This window comes from Rhamphochromis longiceps, linkage group LG11 (assembly GCF_057381845.1).
Source record: "Rhamphochromis longiceps isolate RC_006_pf linkage group LG11, R_longiceps_female_GT1.1, whole genome shotgun sequence".
Taxonomy (NCBI): Eukaryota; Metazoa; Chordata; class Actinopteri; order Cichliformes; family Cichlidae; genus Rhamphochromis; species Rhamphochromis longiceps.
In genome coordinates this window covers 21,014,335-21,040,960 of record NC_140567.1, presented here as the reverse complement: position 1 = coordinate 21,040,960, position 26,626 = coordinate 21,014,335, and the positions used below count along the sequence as shown (strand labels likewise).

Below are 26,626 nucleotides of genomic sequence, written 5' to 3'. Positions count from 1 at the left end.
CACACTTACCACAGGGTACTGCGACAGGTCGTTGTAAGTGCGTCCAGCAATGGTGTTCAGTTGCATCAAATACTCAAAATTGGAGATCTCTCTGCACACCCATTTCTGTTAACATCAATACTGGACTGGTCACAAACATGTACATGATTGATGATCTTTGTCTGAAGAATGTCTGAAGAAATGATATGAATTAAGACCTGTGTGAGCCCAGATGCCTTCAGCAGCTCTTGGGGAGAGCGGGAGCCAAAGTAAAAGAGGTTTGGAGGCCGCAGACCGAGTATCCTAGAATAGACTTTGTTTCGTACCTGAAGGGTGAGAGATTGAGAATCTTAGAGAGCACAGAAGCCGCAGTTTCATAACTTCAAAAGCACAGACTTCACTGAAACTAAACAGCAGAAGCTCTTTAGTTTCAATTATGGCTGCAGCTTCCTGAGCAGTTCAATTTAAATCAGGCGTCACCTTCTTTTTGAAGTTGATGAAGTAGTGAGCCTGGTCGATGAAGAAAAGCTCCAGTGCAGACCTTCGCAGGTTGTAGCGCCTCAAATGAACCTCTCTGAGCTGTGACAGAGGTCGCTTGAAATCAAACCCAATTCCTGGGGGGACACATTTATTAGTGACCTCAGCTTGGACACGTGTTTTGGTTTTTTTTCCACAGTGTCAAAGATTTCTCACCCTCCTCTGTCTCCTCTTTCTCACTGCTGCAGTCATAGAAGTACAAGTGATGTGTGGTAACCTCCAGACGACCGGGAACAACTGCCACGATGGTGATGAGCTCACAGTCTTCAGACAGAACCAGCTTTTCTTTCTGGCTCTCGTCTTCTCCCTCCGCCCTGCGAGCATTGAAAAAAAGTACAGCTTCAGTGGATGTCCATACCTTACATTTTTTAATACTGAAACCTGCAGCAGAAGGTGGCAGTAGCTCTGCAGAACTCACGTCTTATCCCAAAAGAGAAGGTCCTCTTCTCCTAACTGATCGTCCTCCATGTCGCTTACTTTTGCTTCCTTAGCAACAGCCAGTGGGAGGGGTTCGGAGCCACGGGGGCTTTCAGCTCCTGATAATCACAGAAATATGGCAACGTGATGAGTGCAGCTTTGTACTTTGAGAAAAAACACTCACGTGCTTACAGTCTGTGGCATACCCATGTTATCCCGCAGGGCGCTGGCCTCGCTGTGTGGATCGTAGTTATAGTTGGGCACAAGTTTGAGGCGCATCTTTGAATATGTCTCTGCATTGGACAATTTCCATTTTACTTCCGGCTGAACTCTGGGATCAAAGACACAAAGTACACATCAGAACATTTTGGGTAGTGAGCACAGTAACAACTTAGTCTTAAAAATCCACAGCTAAACATGATATCTTGATCAGAGCTGAGAGGAGCTGTCGTACCTGTTGGCCCATGCTGCTCTCTCACAGGTCAAAAGCCTGCGGAGAGACTTCCAGTGCAGCCACACCACCCCCTGCTGGCTGGAGCTCTGCTTCTGCCAAATGAGGTACCTGTTGTTCTCAGTCCGGGCTCGCTTCAAGCAGGGATCCACTATTGCCTCCTGTTTTTACAGGCACATGCATGAAGTAAACGATGCGAAACTGTATTTCGGCAGTTTGCAGTGCGAAGGTCGTAAGGTCTTAACCTGAAATTTGGATTTGCTGTCAGATCTTTCTTTCTCCTGTTTAAAGGCTGTACTCATCAGGTCATCGAAGCACGAGTTCCAGAAATTGGACATGATGTCATGGCTCCTCCCAAACGTGTCCAGCTCGTACTGCTCCATGGTGGGCTGAACCTAGAGGCGCAATTGAAGTAAGTATAATGTGTTTATAAAGCACATTTAAACGCAGCTTAAACAGAACAAAAGCCGACTCTGTACTAGGAAAGGCTTTGAAGCCAGACGGAAAGGATTCCAATATGCTATATAAGTGCAAGATAGGACAAAAACACTCTGGACCGCAGCACGTTTAAAACACAGAGAGACAGTGTCAGAGTTTATGCAGGAATTAATGATACTCTGGTATTGTCTCCCAGCTCGGACACTGTTTTTGAAGTGGTTAATAAAAGCAAATAAGCAAACTGATTTTGGTCACACAGCCAGCACACTGGTCATCTTTGAGAAGTCAAAAATTATTCAAGGTAACACTCAGTCATTCAAACTAAATATTTTCAGTAATTTCAACGTGTTGTCGCCTCTTGGCCAGGACTCCCTTGAAAAAGAGGTTTTTAATCTCAATGGGACTTTTCCTGGTTAAATAAAGGTTAATAATAATAATAAAAAATATCAAATATCATTTCAATTAGAGAGCTTGCACATTAACCATGACAAGAACATCATTTTGGTCAGGACCAATATTGTTTTATTTAGGGCAGCTGTGGCATAAACCTTCTGTCGTTAACCGTTAAGCACTGCGTATTAAGATTCTTACTGCTTTAACGCTAAATGCTAAAACTGTAAGCACATTTACAACAAACTGTTCTAAAAATAAACTGAAAACACACTAAGACAGACGGTATGTGATCGCTTTCTGCATGAAAAAAGCGCCCTGGAAGTTTCACGTTAGCCAAAGTTATGCCATACTGGTTAATGTACTGCGGGATCCGTATACATAAGTAATCTAAACGAAGCAGATTTATAAACACACACTGTCACGCAGCGCAATGATAAATCAATGCTGAGCTCAGTGTGGAGTGTGTCTGTTTGGCATCAGTTCATGAACTATTTAAGGTGCAAGTACAAGCATAAACTAAGCTCTGCCTAAAATACCAGGCAACATTAGGGAGTTTAAGATTGCCTTTTCATTTTTCTAAACTTGTGATAGCTTTTCTTTTTTTTTTTAAACTTTGCATTAGATTTCTCAGTTGCCCACCGGGAGGTAACTGGTAAAGCCTGAAAATAAAACCACAAATATTCCTAAAGTACACAAACCTGACAGAGAACAGAGGCAGCCGTATCAGAGTGCACGCTTTATTAAACGTGCTTAGTGAGGAGAACAAGTTCTCGAGACTCCCTAAACAAAAGATAAATGGCATCTATTTTTAAATGCCCCATTTCAGCGGACACTGACCTGCTGCTGGTAAAAGCCTTGCCACTCCAGTGTTTGACAATAGGCCTTCAGGTCCTGGGCGAAGGTGGTGCTGCCGTTGGTGATGGGCAGGTTGGGCAGGAGCTTCTGGAGGTTGACGGGGTCGGCGTGCTGGTCAAGTAGCGTACGCACGATGGGCACAAGGTGGGAAAAGGTCTCTGGCTGTCCGTAGTTGGTGTTGTCCATTGCACCACCAGGCCACAAGGGGGAACCAATCCGCCCCAGCAAGAAGCACACCTCTTCCCAGCTCAGGCAGAGCACAGTCTGAAGAAGGCTGTGGAGCTTGAGATAGGCCATCTCACTCACCTGATAAGGGGAAACAGACACATAGATCTCAGAAAGAAAAAAATAACACTAATTTATTATTATAGGCACATTTTTTATGTGTTATATCAGTATTTGATTGAGAAGTTAAAAAGAAACTGGTTAAAAAGTCCCTCAAAATCACACTTGTGTACATAGCAAATATCCATGACTACCTCCAAACACCTGATTCGTTTTACTTTCCTTAGTAGACCAAAAATTGTGATATGTGTCAAAGTGCAATTAAGTTAATATATCTTTAAAGTGACAAAAGGGGGAGTTGCACTACTTAGGAGATGAATGAAACCAGCAGCATGTAATGGAAAGCCTTATGGTCAGTTCATTTAACACTGCTCTCTCTATCCTACAGCGAGAACAGCCACAACAGCCGTGATAACTCAGAGAGAAGCTGCCCTTTCATACAGAACACTCCCTAAAAAGTATGACTGCAATATCTTTGAACAGAAAGCCATAGAAGGCCTGGTATTTAAAAACTATCTTTATCTGGGTTTACTTATCATGATAGGGACTGTAAACCTTTACAGTTCTGCAAAATTCAATGTTGCAGGTGTTTGCGTTGTGAAAGACATGCTTGGTGAAAAGTATTTGACATATATGGTTGGTGCATAATATCGTGGTTGCAGCTGACCGTGGGGTGCTGCTGTTGGATATATCCGGTGATGATACGCAGGCCGATCTGGGCCATTTCCTTCAGTTCAGTGTTTCCTGGACTTCCAGGGGTGCTATGCCAGGCGTTTAACTTGTCCAGCAGGTTCACCACCCCTTCAAAGATCTGCAACAGAACAGCAACATCTGTCAACAAAGAACTCAAGACAAAGCCTAGACCTGTTTCCACACCTTGCAGCGTCTATAAAAATCCAAAGCCATTCAGTACAGCCTGACTTTAAAGGTTATTCAAATGCAAACTTCTCACCCAACCACGCCTCTCCACCCTTCAGTAGAGCAAGTTCCACATTTAGTACATGGACTGGTTCTTATATAGTACTTTTCTAGTTTTCAGGGAAAGTCTGAGAATCTTTTTTGGAAACACTGATTTATTTTCTCGCTGAGCGTTAAATGAGAAAATCAATGGCTAACGTAGCTGCATCGCAAAATAATAAAATCTTCCTTTAAAACAACAAAGGGTCAGTCATGACTCAGCATGGTGTCAGAGCAGGCTTTCTACCAATCACAGCCGTTCCTTGCTTGCTCTGTCTACAAACCAAGGTGTTTTGGGGTAAGCCACTGTGTATCCCTGTTTGATTCTGATGGGAGATGAGCACCTTGTAGTGAGAAACACATTATATACACATTATAAGTACTTTGTAAAAAGGATCATGAAGGTGGAGCACATTTACAAATTTTATGACCGTTTCTTGGTCTTGGAGCAGTCACAGAAACTGCCAGGCCACCTTTTTCTAAAAACCCTGTGCTAAGCTAAGCTAACGTTACTGATCTGTACTAGCTTGAATTTTATTTTGAAATTCAACTCACATATAGAAAGAGATAAAATAAGACACAATCATGAGGATATTCAGTAAGCTGATTATACTTAAATTGAGCACTTGTGCTTTGTGTTTAAAACTGAAGAATTTGGACTGATAAAGAGGAGAAAATGTGACATTATTTGGGCTACAAATTGGCAGGTTTTATTAAGAGCATATTTTTTCTTGGTGTATTGATTCATTTTGCTTATATAACCATAAAATATTAAATCAAATTTGTCAGGGACTTTCTTTTGTCTTTGGTGTTTTTCACTTATGAGAGTTAAATACAGGCTTTCAATAATGCAACACTTGAATGAGTTGCTGTTACATGAATCAGCTAATATACCTTTTCACTCCACAGCGCGTGGTTGTTTGTACCCTCTGCAAACAGGAAGTCCTGCAGCAGCCTGAGGAGCCGAACGAGACTGGGACAGAAAGGCAGGAACGCTCCCTGGGCGTCCCTCAGGTCTGACAGTGATGACTCCAGCATCATCTCCAACAAGCTGATGCACAAAGCAGCAAACAGACTTTGAATAATTCACTGCATAACAAGACGGTGCTTCTAGATATTTACAATAAGGTGATACAGATGAAGGAGTGGTTTCGTTTGTTTTTTCAGCTGCGAGACAGGCTCACTCCTGGTGCGTTTCTTCTCCAAGTCCGCGTAACTAACCTGCGTTTGATGTCATCGGGAGGGCGGACCAGCTGGCAGGAGGAGCCCAGTTTGGTGAGAACAGAAAATACCTGTCCTCGCTCTCTCCACACCACATCTTCCGCGCCCTCCGCTCCGCTGCCGCTCCACAGGACGGAGAACACGATGTTGGTTAGCAGGTTGCACAGCTCCTCCTCAGGGGTCTGCTGCAGTGTGAACAATAGCTGGTAAATGGAGCTCAACAAAATCTCATCAGATATCATAGACAAGGAACGAGATTTCAAAGCCTGGATTTACATGCTAAGTGCAGTGAAACCCGCATTAAGGGAGCAGGCATACCTGTGGGTTGGACGTGTTGGAGATTGTGTCTCCAGTAGGAGGATCGGTCCCATAGCTGGTGTCATCCAGCACATTGGACAAACTGGAGCTCTTCCTTGGTCTGAGCAGTGGGAATGGTTTGTAGTGCTCTAGAGGGGATGGTGTGTTGGTCAGACTACCAGCAGGTGTGTGTGTGCCAGTCTCTCCCACACCTGGCAAATCCAAATCAAAAGGTGATGTACCGAAGGGGGAGAGCGGATGGTAGTCCCTTCCCTCTTCTTCATGGTGAGACGAGGCGATGTCAACGGGATTGGAGGTAGAGGATGAGTGGCTCCCCTGATCCACCGAGTCAAACGACTTGAAATGCAGGGAGCCTGTGAAGTTTTTCAGCGGGCCTCCGCCTCCACTGGGAGGCGACTGTGATAAATCCGAGAAACCCTCAGAGATGTCCCGCTGTCCACCTTCATCCTCCTCGTCCTCATCCTCGATTTCCTGCGAGGTGCGGTAGTTCATGAAAATGTCTGTGCGTGCGTCCTCTATGACCAGGGATTGCTCTCTGCGCAGAGGCGGCCGGTAGTTTGGTTCTGCTGGAGTGTGGTTGCTCGAGTCGGCAATGGTGGCGGCGTGGGCCTCATAGGACTCTTTCACATAGAGTTTGGTGAGAACATCCTGCCAGCCAGGCTGCTTCGCAAGCTGTTTCACGTAATCCTCATTGGAGTAGATCAGATGAAAGAGCTGGGGTAAAACAGAACAAGAGCTTTTCATTACTGAGAATAAATCTTTTGGTGGGATAGGAGGGAAAAAGCCAGTTTTATAAGAGCACGACTTCTTAAGCAGACTGACCTTGCGACACACGTCCAGTCGGACAGTAAGTTCAGCTCGATGGGACAGACAGGCCACAGCCAGGAGGTCTCTAAAACTAGGACTGGCATCTGTGGAGCAGCAGTTAATTCATTGGCTTCATCATTTCAAGCTTGTTTTAATGGAAGGAAGTTATTGCTGTTTATTCAGTTTGTTTGGTTAGTCGATTCAAGGCTGGGGTAGGCAATATGTTTTCAGCGTCACTTTCAAACAGAAACCTGCAATCATTTTTCAGCATATTGTATCTGAGAAGGTCTGGGAGGCATGAAAAAGCAAGCTAGGCGAGTTGGGAGAGAGTTTCTTTTTTGGACTTCTGCCTGCTGCTTTTTTAATCTTACATACATTTATGAACCTTTAGTGAAACATTCAATTTAATTCACTATTTTGTCATTATTAGAACGTTTTATAACTATTATTATATTATTTTCTCAAAGCATTACAAAAAACAGGACTGACCACTGCACTTGATTTTGGGCTAAAGCGCAGCTTTCTTATCTAAACATCAGATAAATGTTTTTTGTCATCCATTTCCATCATAAAAGGAAAACTCTTGTGTTTGTATTACCTGTAGCGAGGACCTGCTCGTACAGACACCGGACAGTGGTCATGGTTACGGGAATGTTATCAAGACAGCAAACAAGTCCACGATAGCCAAAATCCCTTAGTTTAATGCGATGCTTGTTGCGCTCCGACACACGCTCGCTCTTGAGGATCTTGTACAAAACCTAGAAGGTAACCACAGGGAAACTGTGAGGATCCCATTTTCACAGTTTACAGTACGATGCACATATCTGCTGTTTAATAAATTGCAATATGTTAAGCAGAGGTCCGGTGACTGGATCTCACCCTGAAGACCCTCTCTCTGGCCTCATCCCCAAAGCTTGGATTGAGCAGCAAACTGTACAGCTGCTCCACGCCCCACTCCAGCAGCACTGTCTGCACCTGCTCGCGAGGAGGGCTGCTCCTCAAGAGCTCATACAGCACATCCAAGGCCTTCACCACCTGAGTGAGAGAGACACGGGAAAGATGTGAAGGAGGAGGTTGATGAAGAGCCAAGAAATGTGGAGTAGGGAGGGTAAAGTTTGAAGTTGCACAGAGAGCATTTCGAAAAGTGCAGATATACCAAAACAACATATAAAGAAAAAGAGATTAGGAGTAAAATATTACACGGAAAAGGTCAAATGATAGCAATTTTAAACTCCTGAAATAAAAACAGCTGTAAAACATGCGAGTTATTACCTGCTGCTCCTCTCCTACAGTCAGAACGTAGGCAAGGACGCAGTGAAGCTCCTCTTGTGTAGGAGACTTAAGAAAATCTTTCAGCAAGGCGAAGAGAGAGGTTTGAATCGTCTGCTTCTCATCAGACAGAGAGCTGCCGTCTTTCTCCACACTGTGACCAAAGATATTTCAATGAATTCAATGAAATCCCATCTGAGGAACAACGTTTTGGTATCAAAGGGGAGTGAACAAAACACGGATATTTACAATAACCCGATAAGAGTGATGAGTATTTTTGAATACACTAATCATTTACCTAATGTGACCGTTCATCATCGTAACAGAAGGTTTACCTGTAGTATGTTCGAACGGTATCCAGTATGTACTGAACGCCGTACTTCCTCCTCATCCGCTGCTTGCTTTTGTTTATCACAGACTGCAGGTATTGTATGTGTGCTTTGGGAGACAAAGAATACTTTTGTCATCTTCTTTCAGGCTGACATTTAGAAATGTCAAACTAATATGCAAGACTGTGGTGAAGAGGAGCAGCAATTTATAACACGGGGCGTTGAAGTGGTGCATCAGTCACCGATTCCCTTTTGACCCGTCCCACAGCCTGAACTTGAGACATTAATGTATTCAGCCCCCACTCTGTTGTGCTTTGACCCGTCTCCTTCTCCTCCCACCATGTGCACATGTATAAAAAGGGACACAAAAAGCTTCGGCAGACATTAAAAGGTTCACAGGTGCATTACTCCACAACAAGGGGCTGCTTGTGGCTTACCCAGACAAACAGCAAAGTGGCTTTTGGTCCAGATGCGGAAATTAAAGAGCAGGTGCTGGTAGAGATGCTGTAAGAGCAGACTGTTGCCCTCATTGAAAACCTGCTCCAGCAGCAGCTGACATGCTATTAAAACATTCATGTCCATCATACTGCCTGGAACCTGCAGAAGAAACAAGCAGATAGCAGTTTGTATTAAAGTTCAGTTTGCTTTCATTTATCTGGATTTTTGGGAATGAAGCCCCGTTTAAATAACACTAAAAAAGAAGAAGAAGAAGAAGAAGTAGTGTTTGTTTACTGTATATAACACTTCTATTTGTGAGCCACTGCCACACTAATAAGAAGTAGTTTCCTTACAGGATTGAACACATTAATATTATACATTTAAACATGCAATCACTGGCCACTTTATTAATTACCCCCGATTGTTAATGCAAGCATTTCAACCAGCCAATCACATGGCAGCAACTTAATGCATTTATGCAAGTATGAATGGTCAAGATGTCTTACTTGATTTAAGAAACTTTGAATGATACTTGACTAAGAAATGGAAACCTACGATTTGCACAGGCTTACTAAAACTGGACAACAGCCTACCTGTAATGTTGCTGACCATGTCAATCCTTTCATGACCACAGTGTACCCATCTTTTGATGGTTGCTTCCAGCAGGATAACATGCCATATAACAAAATCTCAAATCTGCTTTCTTGGGCATGACAACGAGGTCATTGTACTCATATGGCCTCCACAGTCACCAGATCTCACCTCTGGGATGCGGTGGAACAGGATTGTCACATCATGGATGCGCAAACAACAAATCTGCAGCAACTGTGTGATACTATCATGTCAACAAAGACCAAAATATCTGAGGAATTCCAGCAGCTTGTTGAATCTATGCCACAAAGAATTAAGGCAAAAGGAACTCCAACCAGTAATAGGAAGGTGTGCCTAATGAAGTGGCTGATTAGTGTATATGGCCAAGATGGCACAGAATGCAAGACCTAGCTAGGTGCATTGAAGAATTACATCTGAGAATACTGTATGATGAAGTCAAGTTCAGAGCTTAAACATACAGGAAATTATCACTGACCCGAAGAAGAAAAAACACTACTGTGGCTGCTGAATCAGCACTGTTGTAACTCGGAAACACGCCACATTAATCCGTGTTTTGTTTGATGCAAGACAGTGAGTGTTTTTGTTTAGCCCTTTTCAAACATGTAACATTGATCAGTCTGACATTCACGCTCATCGTGTTTTTATTCAGACATTTCCTCAAAAGTATGTGTGCCACAGTACTTGTGCAACATCTGCAACATATAATGCACCAGAATAGAGCTTTTTACCCATATACTACTACACTTTATAAAATATGCCACATCCTGTATGTACTTGTGCATCCATACATACTTTAGTAGAACAAACTAAATAAACTATAGCTTATACACTCTTATTCTGTGCAAAAGTTCACCTGTGTAAAGTTAAACACAAGAAGACTGTTGAAAATATTTAAAGCAGGAGACTCTGAGACATGAGGCTAATGTTTCCCATGTCACTGTGAGAAAAAGTAAACACTACTCTGTCCTTAGATATCACTAAAAAAAAAAACAACCTTACTGCAATTCAGCACTTTCTCAGGTCGTACAGCTGCTATCACCACTCTCATTCAAAGAGTGACTGTGCAGTCTAGCAAACTCCATACATTCACCCCACATAATCATTTGATACTGTCATTCTGAGAGAACCGCTGCTCTTTCGACAACACTAGACCCGTTTATTACACGGCGATTACGCTGCATCAATACAATGGAAAAGGTCAGATATTCGCTTTCAGATGATAATCAGTTCTTCTCTCATTTAGTTCCCACTCGATGGAATGGATAGCATGTGAGGGGAGCTTACTTTGCTGAGCATGGCTCCTATGATGCTTGGGCCGTGGCAGTGCAAGAGGCTCTCTTGATTAACGGGGTGTTGGCGAATCAAGTTTTTCACCATCAGCAGGAACGCGGCGATGCTGTTTCTCTCTAGTCTGCCCTCTGTGAGAAGAAAAATAGGGCAAATCATTTTTTCCGGTGTTACCGGCAGTCATCATTTCGCATTACCAGGCACTTTATTGACATTTTCTAATCTCATGATGAGTCATCCGACATATGTCAGATTATATGTTTCATTTTGTTACATTTTTTCCAGTCTTAGGTGAACTGACCTACTGACTTCTCATCATTATGCCCACATAGATTCTGACATTTAACCTATTAGGGTTGATTGCACAATGCTTATTGTTTGTCTGCAACTTCCTGCTTGTCATTGCATCGTGCACTACATCTAAGCTCTAATTTACTACTAGTCAGGATGTCACTTATAGATTACATCTAAACTAAATTCAACAGGAAATAATGAATATTTGTGATACTAGCTTTGAAAACTATAAACATGCAATGCTTTCTGACCAGTATACATGCAGTGTATGCAGACATGCTGACAGCTTGGTTTAATTTACTAAAGTTTTAAAAAGATTACAGATGCTACCTCAGTACAGTGAATCTAAATGTTATTTCATTCTCACATTAGTTAAAAGCTACATTTAAAGTATTTTACATAGTTGCAGGATCATACTCTGGCTTTTCAAGGCACAGAAAGTAGCTCCAGTAAAAGTATACTATATGGAGTGTATGTAAGTACTGGGCCACCTACAGGAGCTGCTTGGCCATGGAAACCCATGCCACAAAGCTGCCGGCACACAGTTTTTATGCTGATGTTAATACCAGAGGAGATTTAGAAGTCTGTATTTATTGAGTTTACAGAGAATTGGCAACATTTACGCACCTGTCTGTAACTTTACATGGTCTAAAACTTCGTGGATGAGTTGCTGTGTTTCCTGAATGCTTCTACTTTCAAATAAATAATAACGCCAGGAGGGAAGACATTTTATAAACTGAATTGTTGCATGCTGGGATCCTATTAAACAGTGCCACTCTCTAGTCAGTGTGATCATTACAATATCCCTGTGGCTCTGGGACTTTCTTGAGAACAGCAATGGAAGACGAAAAGCAGATATCTCAAAACCTGGGCAAACAAATCGAAGACTATCTATATGCTACTAGAGATTTGTGAGATTCATTTTGGCGAGCGAGCTATTTGATTGTATGCTATAGCCGCATATAATACACAGAGCAGTAAAAAATTAAATTAACTCAAGATTAACTGACCTGCAGATTTGTTCAGCGGCAGCAGCATTGCAGCAGGGCCTCTGGGGGAAGTGAGTTCTGGCCCCAGCAAGTCTGAGATCTCCTGACCTCCATTGTAAACTTGTTCAGCCTCACACACCTGCTCAAGCAGGGGCAGCAAAACCCCCATACCACCGACCACGTTTATAACATCCTGCAGGGACAAAACAAAATAAATCACAATCATAAAAAAAGAAAAAGAAAAAGAAAATTAAACCATGACAAAAATAGCATTGTGCAGTGCTCAGTGCATTATTAGTACAGTATAGGTAAGAGTTCGCAGGCATATAACATGGGTAGTTATAACACTTCTTACTTGCCATAAATGTGAGATACAGTTTCAAAATGAATACAATACATTTGAAAATGCTTCATATCTAACCTTGATGTCCCAGTTCACCACCCTGTGTCCTGTAAGCCTGCCATCATAATGGTGACTGGGTGCCAGGTCCAGACATATCTGATTTTTAAAGGCCTGAAGAAAACATACACACACACATGCATAAACAGGAATAATCTGTACTGTTTATAATTCACCCAATGACAGCACTGTAGTGCAATATGAAAGTTTCAGTGAGCTACCTGTGGAGTGTAGTACAGCAGCAGTTTGCTATTGAGTTCAGACAGCTCTCCTTCCACTTTGAATAAGGACACGTGATTGGGGCCTGTGATGAAGTGTAGAAAGCAATGTAGGTCATGAAATATGCAAACATCGCTTGGTGCACATGTAAAAAAGCTACTCTTGTTTTCAGTGTGCGCAGGACTAATCTTTCAGCAACACGTCTGAGAGACTGTGATTTTTCTTTACTGCTGGTTTCCTGAATATTTGATTGTATGCTGAATTCTGGCAGAGGTGAATCCTAACTTACACTAATACTCAAAGTGATTAAGAACATTTTGCACCTGCAGCATGTAGAGCTCTTGTTTGGGTTTGCTGCAGAGCTTCGTGGCAGATGAAGGCAGTGCCTAGGAGCCCATCCAGGGATGTGGGTGTCCCCCACTCCGTGTCCTGCAGTCCTGCTGGGATTGTGTGCACTGGAGAGTCTCCTATGGACCCCCAGCGGCCACCCGCAAAGGAAGCTGGGAAGGATTGGGAACGGATGAGGGAGGGGGCATGGGAGGGGAAGGCAAACTCAGGTGACGGAGTGGAGGAAAATGATGTGGGCAGGTTAGGAGAGGTGGTGGTGGTAGTGGTCCGATGGCCTGCAGAGCCGATGCAGCAGGATGTAAAAGGCTTCAGGATCAGGTTTGGGTGGGGTACAAAGAGAAGGAATTAGAATGATAAGGAGGAACTCCTCTCTAATAATAGAATACATGCGATGCTAGTTTCAGTTACCTCACTGAAAGATGGAAAGCGAAGCTGTGCGGTTTTACGCAGCTCCCCGTCGATGTAGATAGTGACCAAATTCTGACCAAAAGGACGGCGGCCTGGGATGTGAACTATAGCCACTGAATGCTGTGAATATAGCACAGCAAACACACGTGTTGATGGAAAAAAAAAAAAAAGCCATGCTAAAAGTTTGAATACTACAAAGGTGAACATTATGAACATTAGTTCAAAATTCACAGCAACTTTATTCTCAAGAGAAAAACTCAATTTATTACATCAGATATACTCCAAGGTGTCCACACTCACCCAGCACGAGTCAGCTAGTGGATAGTCTTGCAGAGCAACAGCCATGTAGTCTTTCTTAGTGCAAACAGCCACCACCAGCACGCCCTCCATGGTGAAGAAGGCCTCCAGTCCAGTTCCACTCGCTGTGAAGAAACTTTACAGAAAAAAAGCATCTCAGTCAAGCACTTTAGTCCACAGCAATAAATGTAATTATATCGTGTTGTTACTTTATTGCTCACAAATGTGTCCTTTTACCTGTAGAGCTGTTTCCTGCGTGGTCCCTTTCCCATGTCATGCTGAGTACCCATGCCAGAGCTGGCAGCAGGTTTACGGTTGTTGGAGAAGTCTGAGTGAGAAGAGGGGAACTCCATGTTAAGGCAGAGCCAAGCGTGAAAAGCAAACCCACTGCCTGGCCATCGCTGGATTGAGGGCACCATGATCCCTGCCATCGGGGGTGTAAGATCAAAATATTGCAAGGCACTGTCCTTTCCTTCTCTGGCTGCCATGGCTGAAAGCACACGTATAACGCGAGTGCAGTAGGGGTGGACCCTCCCTGCCAGTGCGCCGTTGTCCTGGCCAACCCTGAGGAGTCTCAAGAGACTCTTCAGCTCCTCTGGTTTGAAACATAGAGAGCCCAAGTCCTGCAAGAGGCCCAGCAGGGAGTCTGCACACTGCCTGTCCAGACACTGGGGATGGGAGAGCACCTGCAGCAGAGCCCCCACCATGCCTGCTTCCACAGCCACCGTGCGACAAGACAAGGAGCCACCGCAAACGGTAGCCAGCCACTGAGCAACCAACAGCTGCAGGTCCCTCTGACCTGAAAGGTCAGGCAGCCACTGCAGGAGCAGGAGCAGAGGCTGGTCGTTACTAATGCCAAGGTGATGAGCATGGGCGTGCGCGCCCTCCACCGCCTGGATAGAAGACAGAGAATAAGAAATAAAGGATAAGATATAGACAGGTTAGGCTAATGACTATAACACCATTTAAACTGGGGCAGTTTGACTTCTACTGTCTCTGTACTCATTAAGGAAAATGAGAAAATTCATATTTCACCATGTTCATCAGCTCTTGCAGAAGCCTTTTGGTGGGTTGACCTTGACTCTTCAGCACGTCAAATAGCTGGGAGTAGCCAATCCTCTCCTTGAAAACCTCCTGAGGGGAAGTGAGACAGAAATAGGCTGGAGAACGCTGTTCTGCAGGGGATAGCTAGCTGGCACACTTCCATATATTGGAAGGAAATACAATGAGCTTTCCCCACATTAACGGAAGGAACTTTCCTGGTCAGCAACCAGGAATTGTAACATTTGTAGCGTTGAGGAGAACATGCAGGTTTTTGTCTAGAGGACATCAAGGAGGGCTTTACCTTAGCATTGGGTGAGTTACTCATTATAGCTGTGAGGACTCCCAAAGCATGAACTGTAATACTGTCTGACCCTTTCTCCCAGACCTGTATGGAAAAAAGGAGGCACAGTTGATTAGAAATGTGCATCATCATGAGCTGGCGCCAAAATTTCCCAAAACAAACTAAAAGTAAACCCTACACAAAAGCTTCAACACATGAATTTTGCACCAAATATCTACAAATTGTAAGAGGAATTTTATTAAACAGCCCTCTTTAAAAAAGTTTTTACACCGTAAGTACTAAAAGTAAGCACACAGTTGAACAAGTCACCAAACAATCGCCCCGTTGTTAATTACTGATAGGTCTCAGCATGCAAAACCCAAAGCCAACCAAAATAACCCGAAAAAAAAGAAAGAGCTGAGGCAATCCTCAACTACTGCGAGAAATTAAGCAACATCAAACTCCAGGATAGGAGCCAGATCTTTTATACAAGCACCACCAGTCACACGTCAGAGCAGTTAACGCATGAGGAAAAGAAGGAAAGACGTGCACCCAAAAGCAACCATTTTATGCACTATGAAAAACACAGCATGCTCTTATTGCTCAGTGCTGTCAACAGGGAATTCAGCCTATTTACATCTGTGATAGAAATCAACATAATGCCTGAAATAACTAAGATGAGCTGTGACAGGACACTTGTGTGATGGCAGATAAAAAGAAAACTCGAGACGGCAACTATCATGTACAGCCAGTGCTACCTGCTGTATTTACAAATGAGTGTAAGCCAGACTTCCTGCCCTAAGCTTCCTGTTTAAATAGCTCAGAGCAGCTAACGAGTGGAGAGAGCACTGAGTTTCCTGCTGACAGTCCAATAGCAACACAGAGTGGGGGAAAGTACCTGGTCCACTTCGACCTCAGTGAGTAAACGCGTGGTGAGGTCACACACAACCTCACGCTCCGGCCTACGCCTGTTGCTCTGAAAGAGCTACAGGACATACAAACACACGCAGGCAGACACGCACACACAGAGAGCACAAAAAGACAGACAATTAGACCAAAAAAGAAAAAAAAAAAACTCATCCGAGAGAGGCAGAAGAGACAGGTGTGATCCTGGTCTCTCTCAACAGATGCAGGGGTACTTCTTTATCAAAGCCAAGTGACGGACAAGTAACATGGAAGCATGAACATTTGTGATTTTTTTTTTCAAGGTAACCAAAGAAGAAAGAGATTAGGCGGCAGATGTGACATTTATGAGAACAACAGAGGAAATAGACGTGAGACAAATAAAAAGGTGACAGACTGGTAGGGAGGCTGGTTCAGAAGAGCACAGAGATGAAAGAGCAGACACAAAATGTTTTTAAAGGACTTGCTCTGACCTTGCTGTTCTGAATGAGTCTGAGGATGTGTTCAAAGCAGTTGTTGTTCAGGAAGATAGCTTGAAGGACTGGTCTGTCAGAGCACTGCAGGATCTCAGGAATAGCAGCTAAAAGTGACAACAATAGGGTTGACTCATCTTATTTATCACACACTGGGACAATTGATTCTTGCCCTTCATACCGACTGAGAGAGATCAACAAAAAGGGAACAATCTGCACCCAGGCAGAGTTGAGACTTAGTGAATGTGCTCTTACTTAGCATTTGGCTCTGGAGCGAGATCAGGCTGTCTTCCCAGGACTGCCTGTCTTCCTGATCGCTGCTAAGTGGACGGTTCCAGTTGAGGAGCTGGAAGTAGTTCTCCAGGATGGTCCTGATCTCCACCTGCCGCTCCACAGGGCTGCTGGTGTGCAGGAGATGGATCATCGCTGTCAGGCACTGCAAGCTCAGCCGCGGGAGTCTGGTGTCCTTGGGTTCAGGGGAGGTCCGGCAGCACCATGCTCGCAGGACCGAGAAGAGGTCATCCACAGAGTAAGGAGTGATGGAAAGAAGACCATTCTTCTGCAAAAAACAAGGCGGAGCGTGACTCTGACTCACTTGTATTTTAGTTTGACTGTCTACTGTTTTTCCTCAGACTGCTGAGTGATTATTGATAGACAGGACAGAGTAGCAGACCTTTCCTCCACTGATGACAGCGCCTTGGAGATGAGCCAATCTGAGCGTGAGGAACTCTGGGATCTTCTCGCTCTCCTGCAGACTTTCTGTGTCAGGAAGCCAAAACAATATTATGTAAGACAAGCTAATACTGGAACCACAAGACAGAAAACAAACGCAGTGCTCTCAAAATATAATTAAATTAAAGCAAAAACATTTTCTTTTCAGCCTCTCTAGTTTGTTTCTTTCCCTAATGCATACTGGGACCGATTCCAGGCTCCAGTCACTATAAATAGCACACGGGGCTATAGTAAATGACCAACAGCAAAAAATAAATAAATGAAAGGGAAAACTTCATACCACAACGCCTCAGAAAACGTCCCTTGGAGTGCCTTCTTTGTTTTACAGTTATGCAAAAGAGAAAAGCCTAAGCCTTTCTTATAGGCTCGGTATTACACAAGTAGCCCCTTAACATTGCCAATTACAGCTTGGTATTATGATAATCCTCCTAAAATGTGGACATACTGAAACTTGTCCAGCCTGAGATTTCCCACATGGCTAACAGATTAGAGCAAACGTGACTCTATAATTACTAACGCTTGGACAGCTGATTGAGACCTGATAATTAGACGCAGAATAACTGAGTTCTTTTTACCCAAAGTAAACATGCTGAGAACTGAACCATTTCTACATACACATATATTTTTTCTTTTTTATTCCCAGACAGTGATTCACTTGGAACTGTTTGATTCTTGTGGTATGTGAAGCCTGACAAAGATCAGAGTTGCAGAACAGCTGAAAGGGAGTGTCTCACCATGGAAGAGGGCAGGCAGCTCTTCTGGCAAGGCCAGCGGGGAGAACTTATACTTGTTCCTCTCCAGCAAGCTCACCTCCTCCCTGTAACACACAAAGACTCGAGTCACCACGCTCCCATTCACATCACGCCTAGTTAGTGTGCGGCTGCCACTCAAACCGCTGGTACTAATGAGGTTTGTTTGACTTGAAGGCTTAGATGCAACAAGATGAGGTGTTACTGTGACAAAAGATTGTGCAAGACGTTGAATGCAAATAAGAGTATTCTTCTAGTCTTTGTGCGCCCAAATTCCACCTCCCACACATTCACGCAGGCAATGTCCAGTGTTGAAGTAACACACACTCACCCTGCTAGGCGTCTCCTCCACGTCTGATAAGGGTCAAACAGGCTCTCGCACAGCACAAGTCCGTACTGCACGACCGACTCCAGAGACGATTTCTCCCCTTGTCCCTTCTTTAACTGATCGAATGAAAGTTGGTACACATTTATTCACATCTGCATCATCTGTAGTTCATAATCAGAGTAGAAACCCCTGTTTGAACATCTTTCAAATTCCTTAACAATGAAAACAAGGTCAACTGCACACCCACCCACTTCTCTTTTAACCATAGCCTAGTTCTCTTTCCTTAGGGTAAGCATATATATTTTACTACCCAGTTCTGTGTAAGCCTACTGGATCTCTACTTCCATATCCTATTTCAGCAAATTTGTCCATGTATGGGGAGCCAAACTGTGTCGCTGAAATCTTGCTTATGAGGGCCTTACCTGGTTTAAACAGAAATTCAAAAGTTTGATAGTCTCGAAAACAAAACTAGGGGTCTTCTCTGGATCAATGTTCTCCATATTCCTAGAAGTAAAGAGAAATCATAGAATTAGGTTAGGAAAGGTGCTAGGAAAGGTCTCACAGATTGAAAGGGGTGAGGGCACTTTTTTCGGTTAGTCACTGTGGAGCATAATAAAAAAATCTACAGTAGAATCACCAGTCAAATCTGATTTAATTAAAAAAAAACACCTTCAAACGTTACTATATCTGTGAAAAATAGAAATTACCCAGTTCCCCTCACACCCTGTTTTTTTTGGTACAGACTGTTGAATAAAGAGAACTGATAGTGGTTAAGATTTAATTCCACCCACTGCGTGAACTAAGGTGACATCATGAGACATGCGACGCAAATTCGGGCGTATGATTTGGAACCCGAGATGTAGCCTGTCCTAATTAGTCATCTCCTGCCTATCGTCGTGAGAACGTCTGCAAGTTGTTTTACAGAACGCTACGATTAGCACAACCTATTAACTGCGCAACATGTTTACAGTTCTCATTACAACACATTTGCACAGCAGGCTGTGCCCTCACCTGCAAACAATGATGAAGAACTTGATGAGGAGCAGTGGGTGTGGAGTGCTGCTGTTTTGCTCTGCAGCGCCGGTGAGGTGTAGCGCACTGTGCCATAGCTGCGTGCTAAGGAACACCAGGACCTCCCGGGGGAGCAGGGGCACCTCTGAGCTGCACTCCTCCAGCCTGGGAGATGAGAGAGGAGGACATGAGAGAAGAGAAGGGAAGTAAGAGCAAAGAGGGATTGCAGCAGAGGCCGTGAAGCATAAACATGTCACATCCAATGTCCACAGTGCGGAATATAAACCGGTGGAAATTTGTGGCTTTGTAGTTTGTGTAAAATAAATAGCCGCTCACCTCCGAGGCTCCAGCGACTGCACATCAATGAGCCTCTCAAAGGATGCCACAAATGCCTCCAGCCACTGCTGCAGATAGCCCACATCCTTCTGTGGAAGGGAAGAAGAAACAGGTGAGGCTATAACAAATCGGCCTTCACGCCTCTAGGCGTACAGTGTTAGTAAACAATGAAGGGCATGAAAAATGCCCACCTATAAAAGCAAGCTCTTTGTGGTCAGTTGGACCAAGTAGTATCAAACAGAAAGGTTTAGCGCTAAACTCTGACACACGGTGGCTACAGAAAATGCTATGACCTGTTTTTGTAACAGGATGTTGCAAAGAGATGCAATTCTCACAGAGAGGAACACATGAGCTATTTCTTTCCTTTTTCATCACGGGGGAGGTTGAAAGAAACAAAAACAACATGTTCCTTTCATTCAAATCATAATTCCACCCATAACGTCAACAGTGGCCCTGTGTTCACCGTGAGCACATCCTCGTCTCGGACAAGATGTTCTTATTACTGCCCCTCTATAATGTCATGTAAGACAACTTCATTTGTACAAGGATGTTTATATACAACAGTTGCTATCACAGCTACCATCAGTCTCTGCACTGCAACATATCCTGTCAGTCTTCCCTCCACACAACAGTCTCTTGATCTCGTTACAAACAAATGACACAGGTCACAGGCGAAACAGGTCAACTTTAAACTGTTTTTCTTTTATGAGCAATGCTTTGATTTCGATATAAAGCTGGCTCATTATTATCGATAGACAAGTAGCCCTACTTTTGAGAATGTAAAGTTTCAAAACTCAATCTGAAAAAACTCAAAAAACTGAGAAATGTGCAGAAATGTTCTCTGATGTTCATGTGCCAAAACAACCTGTGCGTTCTGATAACTGAGCAAGCAAGTAAGCGTAGCGTGAATCTTCTCCGATTTAGAAGGAAGACATGAGCTGTCTCAGACCGCCTGACTCACTGTACACAAATAACATAAAAAACAGCACATGGTATAACAATTCATCAGGTACTTCCCCCTGAACCAGCAGGGAAATGGCTCGAGTGAGCAGCGTTTGCTGCAGCTCGTGTGGGAAAGCAGCACGGCGATTAAAATCTTACAGTTCAGCACAGTTCTCCAACATGTATGCTTTCATGTTCTGTTAGATCTGCATTTTTAAGTTGCCTGAGTAAGAGTAGCAGCAATCTAATAACCTGAACCCTTTGTGCAACTATGCCTTTCCTGCATTAATGTGAAATGTACATTACCAACTGGCATTGACTTATGTGCCTGTCCATCTCTCATTGTATGCGGCTGAGCAGGGTGCCAGGTTCTTGCGAACCCAGTCTCAGATGAACCGTCGGCGTAGACAAAAGTCAGCGGCTCAGCTGCACATCACTCCTGACCACCAGCAGCGTCTGACTCGCTCGTTTTTTGTCTTCAAGCGTAAAGCGAGCAACCAGGAAATTACTTGTCACTTTAACTGAAGCTTATTTCCTTCATCCTCGCCTCCTCGTCAAACCCCTTCCTCTTTTGGTTGTAGTGCAACTTGTGTGTAGATTGATGAGAGGCCTCTATAAAAACATCCCACAGTAACAATAAAGCACCGGGACTACATTTATGATTCCTATATTTAGCCAAAAAAAAAAAAAAGATGTTGCAGGAGAAACTTTGAAATTTAGCGTTTGTTTTTGTAAAGTGTGTCTGGCTGTGCTTATGCACAGGGACCAGAAGACTGTGAGCAGATTCAGCTGAAACAGTAGGTGGATGCTATAAAATCACAAAAACTGCATTTGAAATTGGAGAAATTGACTTTAGATGCCTTCAAACGGTTAAACTTTACATGCAGAAAAACCCCCATCTGATTTTAAAGTTGATACACAAACTGCATTTTAAAATCTCTGCGTGTGCTCAACGAAAACAGGAAATGACAAACAACCTATTGTTGTGTGGCTCTGTCATCTGAACAATTAGGTATTTTAAACTTGAGGGGCGAAGATAAGAATCTTAAAGCTGGTTTTTATTTTTCATTATTGAATAGAATCCACAAGTATGCACACTAATATGCTTCATAAAGTGTAGGTTGACTAAAGAGGCTGTGGCATTCAGTTCAGGTACATTGGTTGGCTGTGCAACAGGTAGATTTTAGTGTATGATTAAAAAACAGGGAGAGACAGAGATCACAGATACACCAGGTGTTTGAATCAGTTCTTGTTTATAAAAACCCGCCAAAAAATGTGTGTTTTTTTAATAAAACAGAACTGGCTTAGACTTCTGGTACAGCGCTGCTTTATGTCTCCACCTTTAACGACTCCTAAAATCTTCCCATATCGACTTACTATTGATCAGCCCCTCTAAACAAATCCGAATCATTTGCTCGCAGCTAATTCAACAAGCTAGTTCAAAGACAGATTTACAATTAGAAAAGCTAATTAAAACCACAATTAGAACAAATGTCACAAACCAACCATGAGCTATCGGCCTCTATAAAGCATGTCATTTATCTCTGTTTTCTCTGCACATGGCCAAGCAGCTGTGCCGCTCAGTGCTGCTTGGCATTCAGCTTCGCTCCAGCTTCCTGCACAAGGGAAAGCAAAGAGAACTTTGATTTTCCTGGTTAGCCGTTCGGTCGGTAAACAGGGGAGCCCAGGCACACAAGGGGATTCAATCAGAGGGCTAACAGGGCTATATATCGTCAGCTGCAGGGATGGATGTATCTCTGAGAACAGTTTGCTGACATGCATCAAAGCACTAGTAACTGGGACAAACACACAGTAGCACGACTGACTGTGTAGGGACAAAAGCAAGGATGTGTGATTTGTTCTTTTCATAGAAATCTGAGGAGGTGGTTTCACAGCTGTTGATGGGTGGCAGCTGGGTTAACGCTGTGGCCCAGCACTGCGTCTCAAGGCTTTAATTAGGTCCTCAAGCTATGGACCGCAGAATAATAACACACCATTTCTCTTCCAGACTAATATCTTACTCTTACATCTTTACTGGCTGAAAATGATGCTTCTCTTTTTTGGCAGAAAAATGGCATCTGTGATTGGAGGCTTACTCCTGACTTAGAGCAGCCTGAAAGGTTGGAACTATCAGTCTTTTTTATTTCTTTATTTTTGAAGATTTATTGATCATCTTATCTAAACAGACTGAAAATCCACCTTTTTATTGTTTACTATCCTCAGATTTGTTTTATGTAGTACTTTCAAATATGACGGGGAAACAAAGAATTCTCACACGTGAAAGCTGGATTTTTTTTTACCAGTATATTAATTTGAACACTAATTAAAGCAGTTGTTGATTAATTTTTTTTATGTCAGCCATCTCATCAACTGATCACTTCATTTGTACCTAGTGGTGCGTGTTGATGCATTTGTAACAACATGAAAGCATATTTACCAGATATTTAAGACAATATGACTCATTGAGCTATCCTGACTTTTACCAAGTCAACAGGTCAATTAAAGATTCAATATTTAAGAAGAACTCAAACAATAAGAGTAAGTACAACAATGTTATTAACTCTAGTAAAACTACTCGCTGCCTATTTATTCTTATGTAATAGTCCTTGGTTTTAATTGGACAAAATAGAAAACAAGAAGATACAAATGTAACTTTTTACTATAATCACCAGTTGATTGATCAATCAATCAATTACATTGATACAGATATAAAATATCAAACCAACAAAACTGATCAAGTACTGGTTATTACTACATCCTGACTTGGTGAAAAGCTCAAACATGCCCAAGAACAATACCTTTTTGCATTTTTTCCAGACAAGATCTAACAAGTTATGCACCAGAGCGATTAGATCAGACTCTTCTGCGTACCTCCATACCGCAAGTCATGAGGATTTTATAATGGCCTTCAAATATTCTTAGATGTGAGATATGAAGCAATGAAATAGTATGGCTAACATTTAATGTTAGCCATACATCCTAAAATAAATCACCCTAATCCAACCATAACACCTTACAAAACTGGAGACACAAACACGTCCTGTCTCTTGCACAAAATCTTAAAGTGCCCTAACTACAACTTTGTTTAGCACATTTCCTGACAAAATTACATCAGCAAGCCCTGAAAACCAAGAACTTGTCTGTGAGTAAATAGTCTAGATGTAAATTGCCTGTGCTCAGGTATTTACTGAGCTACAGTATGTGGCAAAATAATAGGAAGCTGGCATCGAGAAAATAATCAGCCTATAAATCATCGTCTGCCTGTGATTTTTGAAGTCACTTGCACAGAACTTTTACCATTTTTCACCGGCTTTAGCGCAATACGCTACTCAATCACAATGTCTATTAAACATTTACATTAGCTCCTGATCTAAAGGTCTGGCAAGAAATGTGATTTTTTTGCACAGTCAAAGGAGGCGGACCTCCTTTATCAATGACAAGCTGTGCTTTCTAAAACAGATTAAAGGCTGGAGATACCACATTTACTCAAACATGCTGAAATCGATTGTTATGATGTATGAAGTTGTTGTGACATACTTAACAACTTCCACGGGACAATATAAGGTCACTGAAAATTTGAGTACACCGGTTTTGGTTTTGTCAGGGTGCACAAAGGAGGTGATAAATGCACAACATTTCTAAACCGATATAACAAATCTGTCAGTGTCACAAACAGGGACACGTAAGGCGCTTTCGGACTTAAAATGAGACGTGTTACAGGGCGTAAAGCAGCCGAGGGCTTATTTACAGCTTTGACAAAACCCCCTGTTGAATAAAGCTCAGGTTTCTTGTCCATCTGACTGATTTACAGCAGTCAATACGTTCTTTAGTGTGACAAATTACAAACAAGGTCTGTGAGTCAGAGATGGGCTGTGTACTAAAAGATGATATTGTCTGTGTCTACCTGACTAACAGGCGGGTAACAAAAACACTGAATACAATTACATGGTGGTGTTTGTAGGAGAGGCCAGTGATTGTTCTCTGTAGTGGTTCTCCTGCCTTTCCACGGCCTGCTGTGCTCCTCTGAGTCACATAAGGCGGTGACATTTAAGCTCAAATCAAATCCCGCTCAAGCAACGGGGTATGTCGTTTACACATGTGAAAAATACACTTTCAAGAATGCTGCGAAAACATGTGCCACTCTTAAAGTCAAAGGAGGAAACTTCTGGTCCTTTTAGGCTTCAGGGCAACTGAAGGAAAGTGACACGGAGCCAAGAGGCAGCTTAATAAGGAAGTGATCTTGCACATAGAGATGTGAGACAGCTGACGGAGCCAGATTCAGGGCAACCCCTCCCTACCTCACAGACACCCCCCCCAATGATTTGTTCTAGCAATGGATTGTGACAGCACCTACTACTTGTTTTATTTGTTGCATAACCAGAAAAGTTCAGTAACTTTGCAGTTACATGCAGCAGCAGGAGGAGCACAGAGGAGTGGATTAAACACACTTCCTCTGGGATCTGCCCAGAGCGACCACAATCACCACTTTGACAGTAAATGCTGCAAAAGGTGATACACTGTTGACCTTCATCGGTGATGCATTTATTAGGGTTTGTTTGCAGTTTGTCCACCTTTGACTTCACTCTTCTAGAAAGTCGTTGGCTGCTTTCCAAGATTGGGATTAAGCCCTTCATTAAAACAACATTCAGTGAGATACATAATGAAACATGAGCCACTCTTTGAGAAGGTTTTATCACTGTCAAGAGACTAGCCCTTTAGATCTGCTGTGATGATGAGATACAGCGCGTACAAACTTGGAAAAAAAAAACGCTCCTCTTCTTCTTTTTTCTTTTTCTTTTTTGTGTCCTCAGGCATGGAAGCAGATTGCAAACTCATTAAATAATAATAATACCCAACCAAACTGTCTTCCTTCTTCAAGTAGGAACATGATATGAAAGCATTTGCAATATTTTACTCCAGTTAATTTGTTTTCATCCATATTAGCAATATATTACACCTTAATAAACATCCAGAAACCTGAGCTGCACTCACGCCCACAGGGGACAACATCTGAGACCAAACTCCCACACAAACAAATTTGACAGTCAATTCAACATCGGAGAGAGGAAAGCAATTGGCTACTGCGTAACAGTGCTGCTGCGTGCAAAGCCTAAGCATATGCTTCAAGTAATATATGACAGTAGGATCTTCCAACAGTTTAAAAGGCGCATGCTTTCAGTAGGGGAGACAGGCAAGCAGCAGAAACAGGAAGTAGTCTGAGTAACACCTGCATCACAGGTATAACAACGGATATTCGAACAAGTGGTTAATCAGCTTCAAATGCCATTTTTTTACGCGTTGCTTTCGAATTGGGGACAGCTTAGAGGCGCATCAATGTGACATGATATTATTTTATAGTGTGCACAAGGCAGCTTCGGCTATTAAGAGAGCGTCACTGTAAATGCAGGAGAAAAAAAATACGCGAGTTCCTCAATAAAACCTCGATTTTTCAAAGAGCGACCCTGTACACACACCGTGAATCACGCAGAGTATTTAGGGGTCACAATAAAGTTCAGGCAAGGAACCTGTGGCAACAACAGGTGTCACCGTCAGCTCTTCCGCACTTGCACTCACCTTAGTGTAATATAACATCCACAGCTCATACAGCTTTTCTTTCGATGCCATTCCGCCGCCCTTGTGGTTGCTCATTATTTCCTTTATTTTCTTTTAAAAGATCATGAAACTGGCAAAGATGGTCAAAGCCACGGCTGTCTGAAGTTGCTTCCTACAGGCAGGAGGACGCAGCACGCTCCTGGGTGAACCATTCCTGCAAATTCGGGCACAGTAATCCCAAATAAAAAAAAAGTGCTCTTCAGTCTCGACACACAAAGTTGTCAGGGTGACGTGAAAAAGCAAAACATGACGGTGTGGATGTGGCCGCGGTGCGGTCACTGCCCAAACTGTGCAACCAGGAACACAAATGCGTGGAAATGCATGTCTGGAGAAACACCCATGTCCGCATTTAGAGCGAGCTCGCTGCCGTATGATTCCTGTTGGAGAGAGTTCCCACGGAAGCGACAGATGCCATCCGCTCAAGACCAACAAATTAATGCGCTGCCCCTGCGGTCTCGGTCTGGAGCGGTGCGCGATCCTAAACGCTGTGTGACAATCAGGAGAAAATTATCACCAACTAGTGTGTAACCCTGTAAAAAAAAAAAAAAGACAAGAAATGTGGTGAAGAGTTCTCTAGATCATGCTCACAGGTAGGCTGATATTCTTAAAGGCACACACACATATAAACACTGCCTGCTCGAGGGCTGATCTCACTAACTGACTGCCA

The 26,626-nt window shown here is 43.1% G+C and overlaps 1 protein-coding gene across 4 annotated transcripts in view; it reads right to left on the bottom strand.

Moving 5' to 3' along the window:
* The window catches only part of nbeal2 (neurobeachin-like 2), a 32,694-nt gene extending 6,181 nt beyond the window's left edge, over positions 1 to 26,513 (bottom strand). The window contains exons 1-39 of one of the 4 annotated variants that reach the window (XM_085422804.1): positions 25,921 to 26,513; positions 19,405 to 19,493; positions 19,069 to 19,233; positions 18,480 to 18,561; positions 18,061 to 18,173; positions 17,715 to 17,797; positions 16,922 to 17,007; positions 16,504 to 16,807; positions 16,249 to 16,355; positions 15,771 to 15,857; positions 14,894 to 14,977; positions 14,584 to 14,682; positions 13,786 to 14,441; positions 13,552 to 13,684; positions 13,252 to 13,371; positions 12,819 to 13,149; positions 12,498 to 12,580; positions 12,298 to 12,390; positions 11,898 to 12,069; positions 10,591 to 10,724; positions 8,694 to 8,853; positions 8,263 to 8,365; positions 7,931 to 8,081; positions 7,538 to 7,693; positions 7,257 to 7,416; positions 6,674 to 6,762; positions 5,852 to 6,565; positions 5,534 to 5,715; positions 5,207 to 5,363; positions 4,023 to 4,166; positions 3,053 to 3,376; positions 1,630 to 1,779; positions 1,388 to 1,545; positions 1,140 to 1,264; positions 935 to 1,052; positions 673 to 830; positions 460 to 593; positions 198 to 305; positions 10 to 105 (exon numbers count right to left, since the gene is read on the bottom strand). In XM_085422804.1, coding sequence (XP_085278930.1) covers positions 10 to 105; positions 198 to 305; positions 460 to 593; positions 673 to 830; positions 935 to 1,052; positions 1,140 to 1,264; positions 1,388 to 1,545; positions 1,630 to 1,779; positions 3,053 to 3,376; positions 4,023 to 4,166; positions 5,207 to 5,363; positions 5,534 to 5,715; positions 5,852 to 6,565; positions 6,674 to 6,762; positions 7,257 to 7,416; positions 7,538 to 7,693; positions 7,931 to 8,081; positions 8,263 to 8,365; positions 8,694 to 8,853; positions 10,591 to 10,724; positions 11,898 to 12,069; positions 12,298 to 12,390; positions 12,498 to 12,580; positions 12,819 to 13,149; positions 13,252 to 13,371; positions 13,552 to 13,684; positions 13,786 to 14,441; positions 14,584 to 14,682; positions 14,894 to 14,977; positions 15,771 to 15,857; positions 16,249 to 16,355; positions 16,504 to 16,807; positions 16,922 to 17,007; positions 17,715 to 17,797; positions 18,061 to 18,173; positions 18,480 to 18,561; positions 19,069 to 19,233; positions 19,405 to 19,493; positions 25,921 to 25,995 — 6,483 coding nt within the window. In that variant the 5' untranslated portion in view covers positions 25,996 to 26,513. Of the gene's footprint in view, positions 1 to 9; positions 106 to 197; positions 306 to 459; positions 594 to 672; positions 831 to 934; positions 1,053 to 1,139; positions 1,265 to 1,387; positions 1,546 to 1,629; positions 1,780 to 3,052; positions 3,377 to 4,022; positions 4,167 to 5,206; positions 5,364 to 5,533; positions 5,719 to 5,851; positions 6,566 to 6,673; positions 6,763 to 7,256; positions 7,417 to 7,537; positions 7,694 to 7,930; positions 8,082 to 8,262; positions 8,366 to 8,693; positions 8,854 to 10,590; positions 10,725 to 11,897; positions 12,070 to 12,297; positions 12,391 to 12,497; positions 12,581 to 12,818; positions 13,150 to 13,251; positions 13,372 to 13,551; positions 13,685 to 13,785; positions 14,442 to 14,583; positions 14,683 to 14,893; positions 14,978 to 15,770; positions 15,858 to 16,248; positions 16,356 to 16,503; positions 16,808 to 16,921; positions 17,008 to 17,714; positions 17,798 to 18,060; positions 18,174 to 18,479; positions 18,562 to 19,068; positions 19,234 to 19,404; positions 19,494 to 20,652; positions 20,819 to 25,920 lie in introns of those variants that run through there. The other 3 variants (XM_085422803.1, XM_085422805.1, XM_085422807.1) reach the window with 3 other exon arrangements.
* Positions 26,514 to 26,626: the final 113 nt, after the last annotated feature.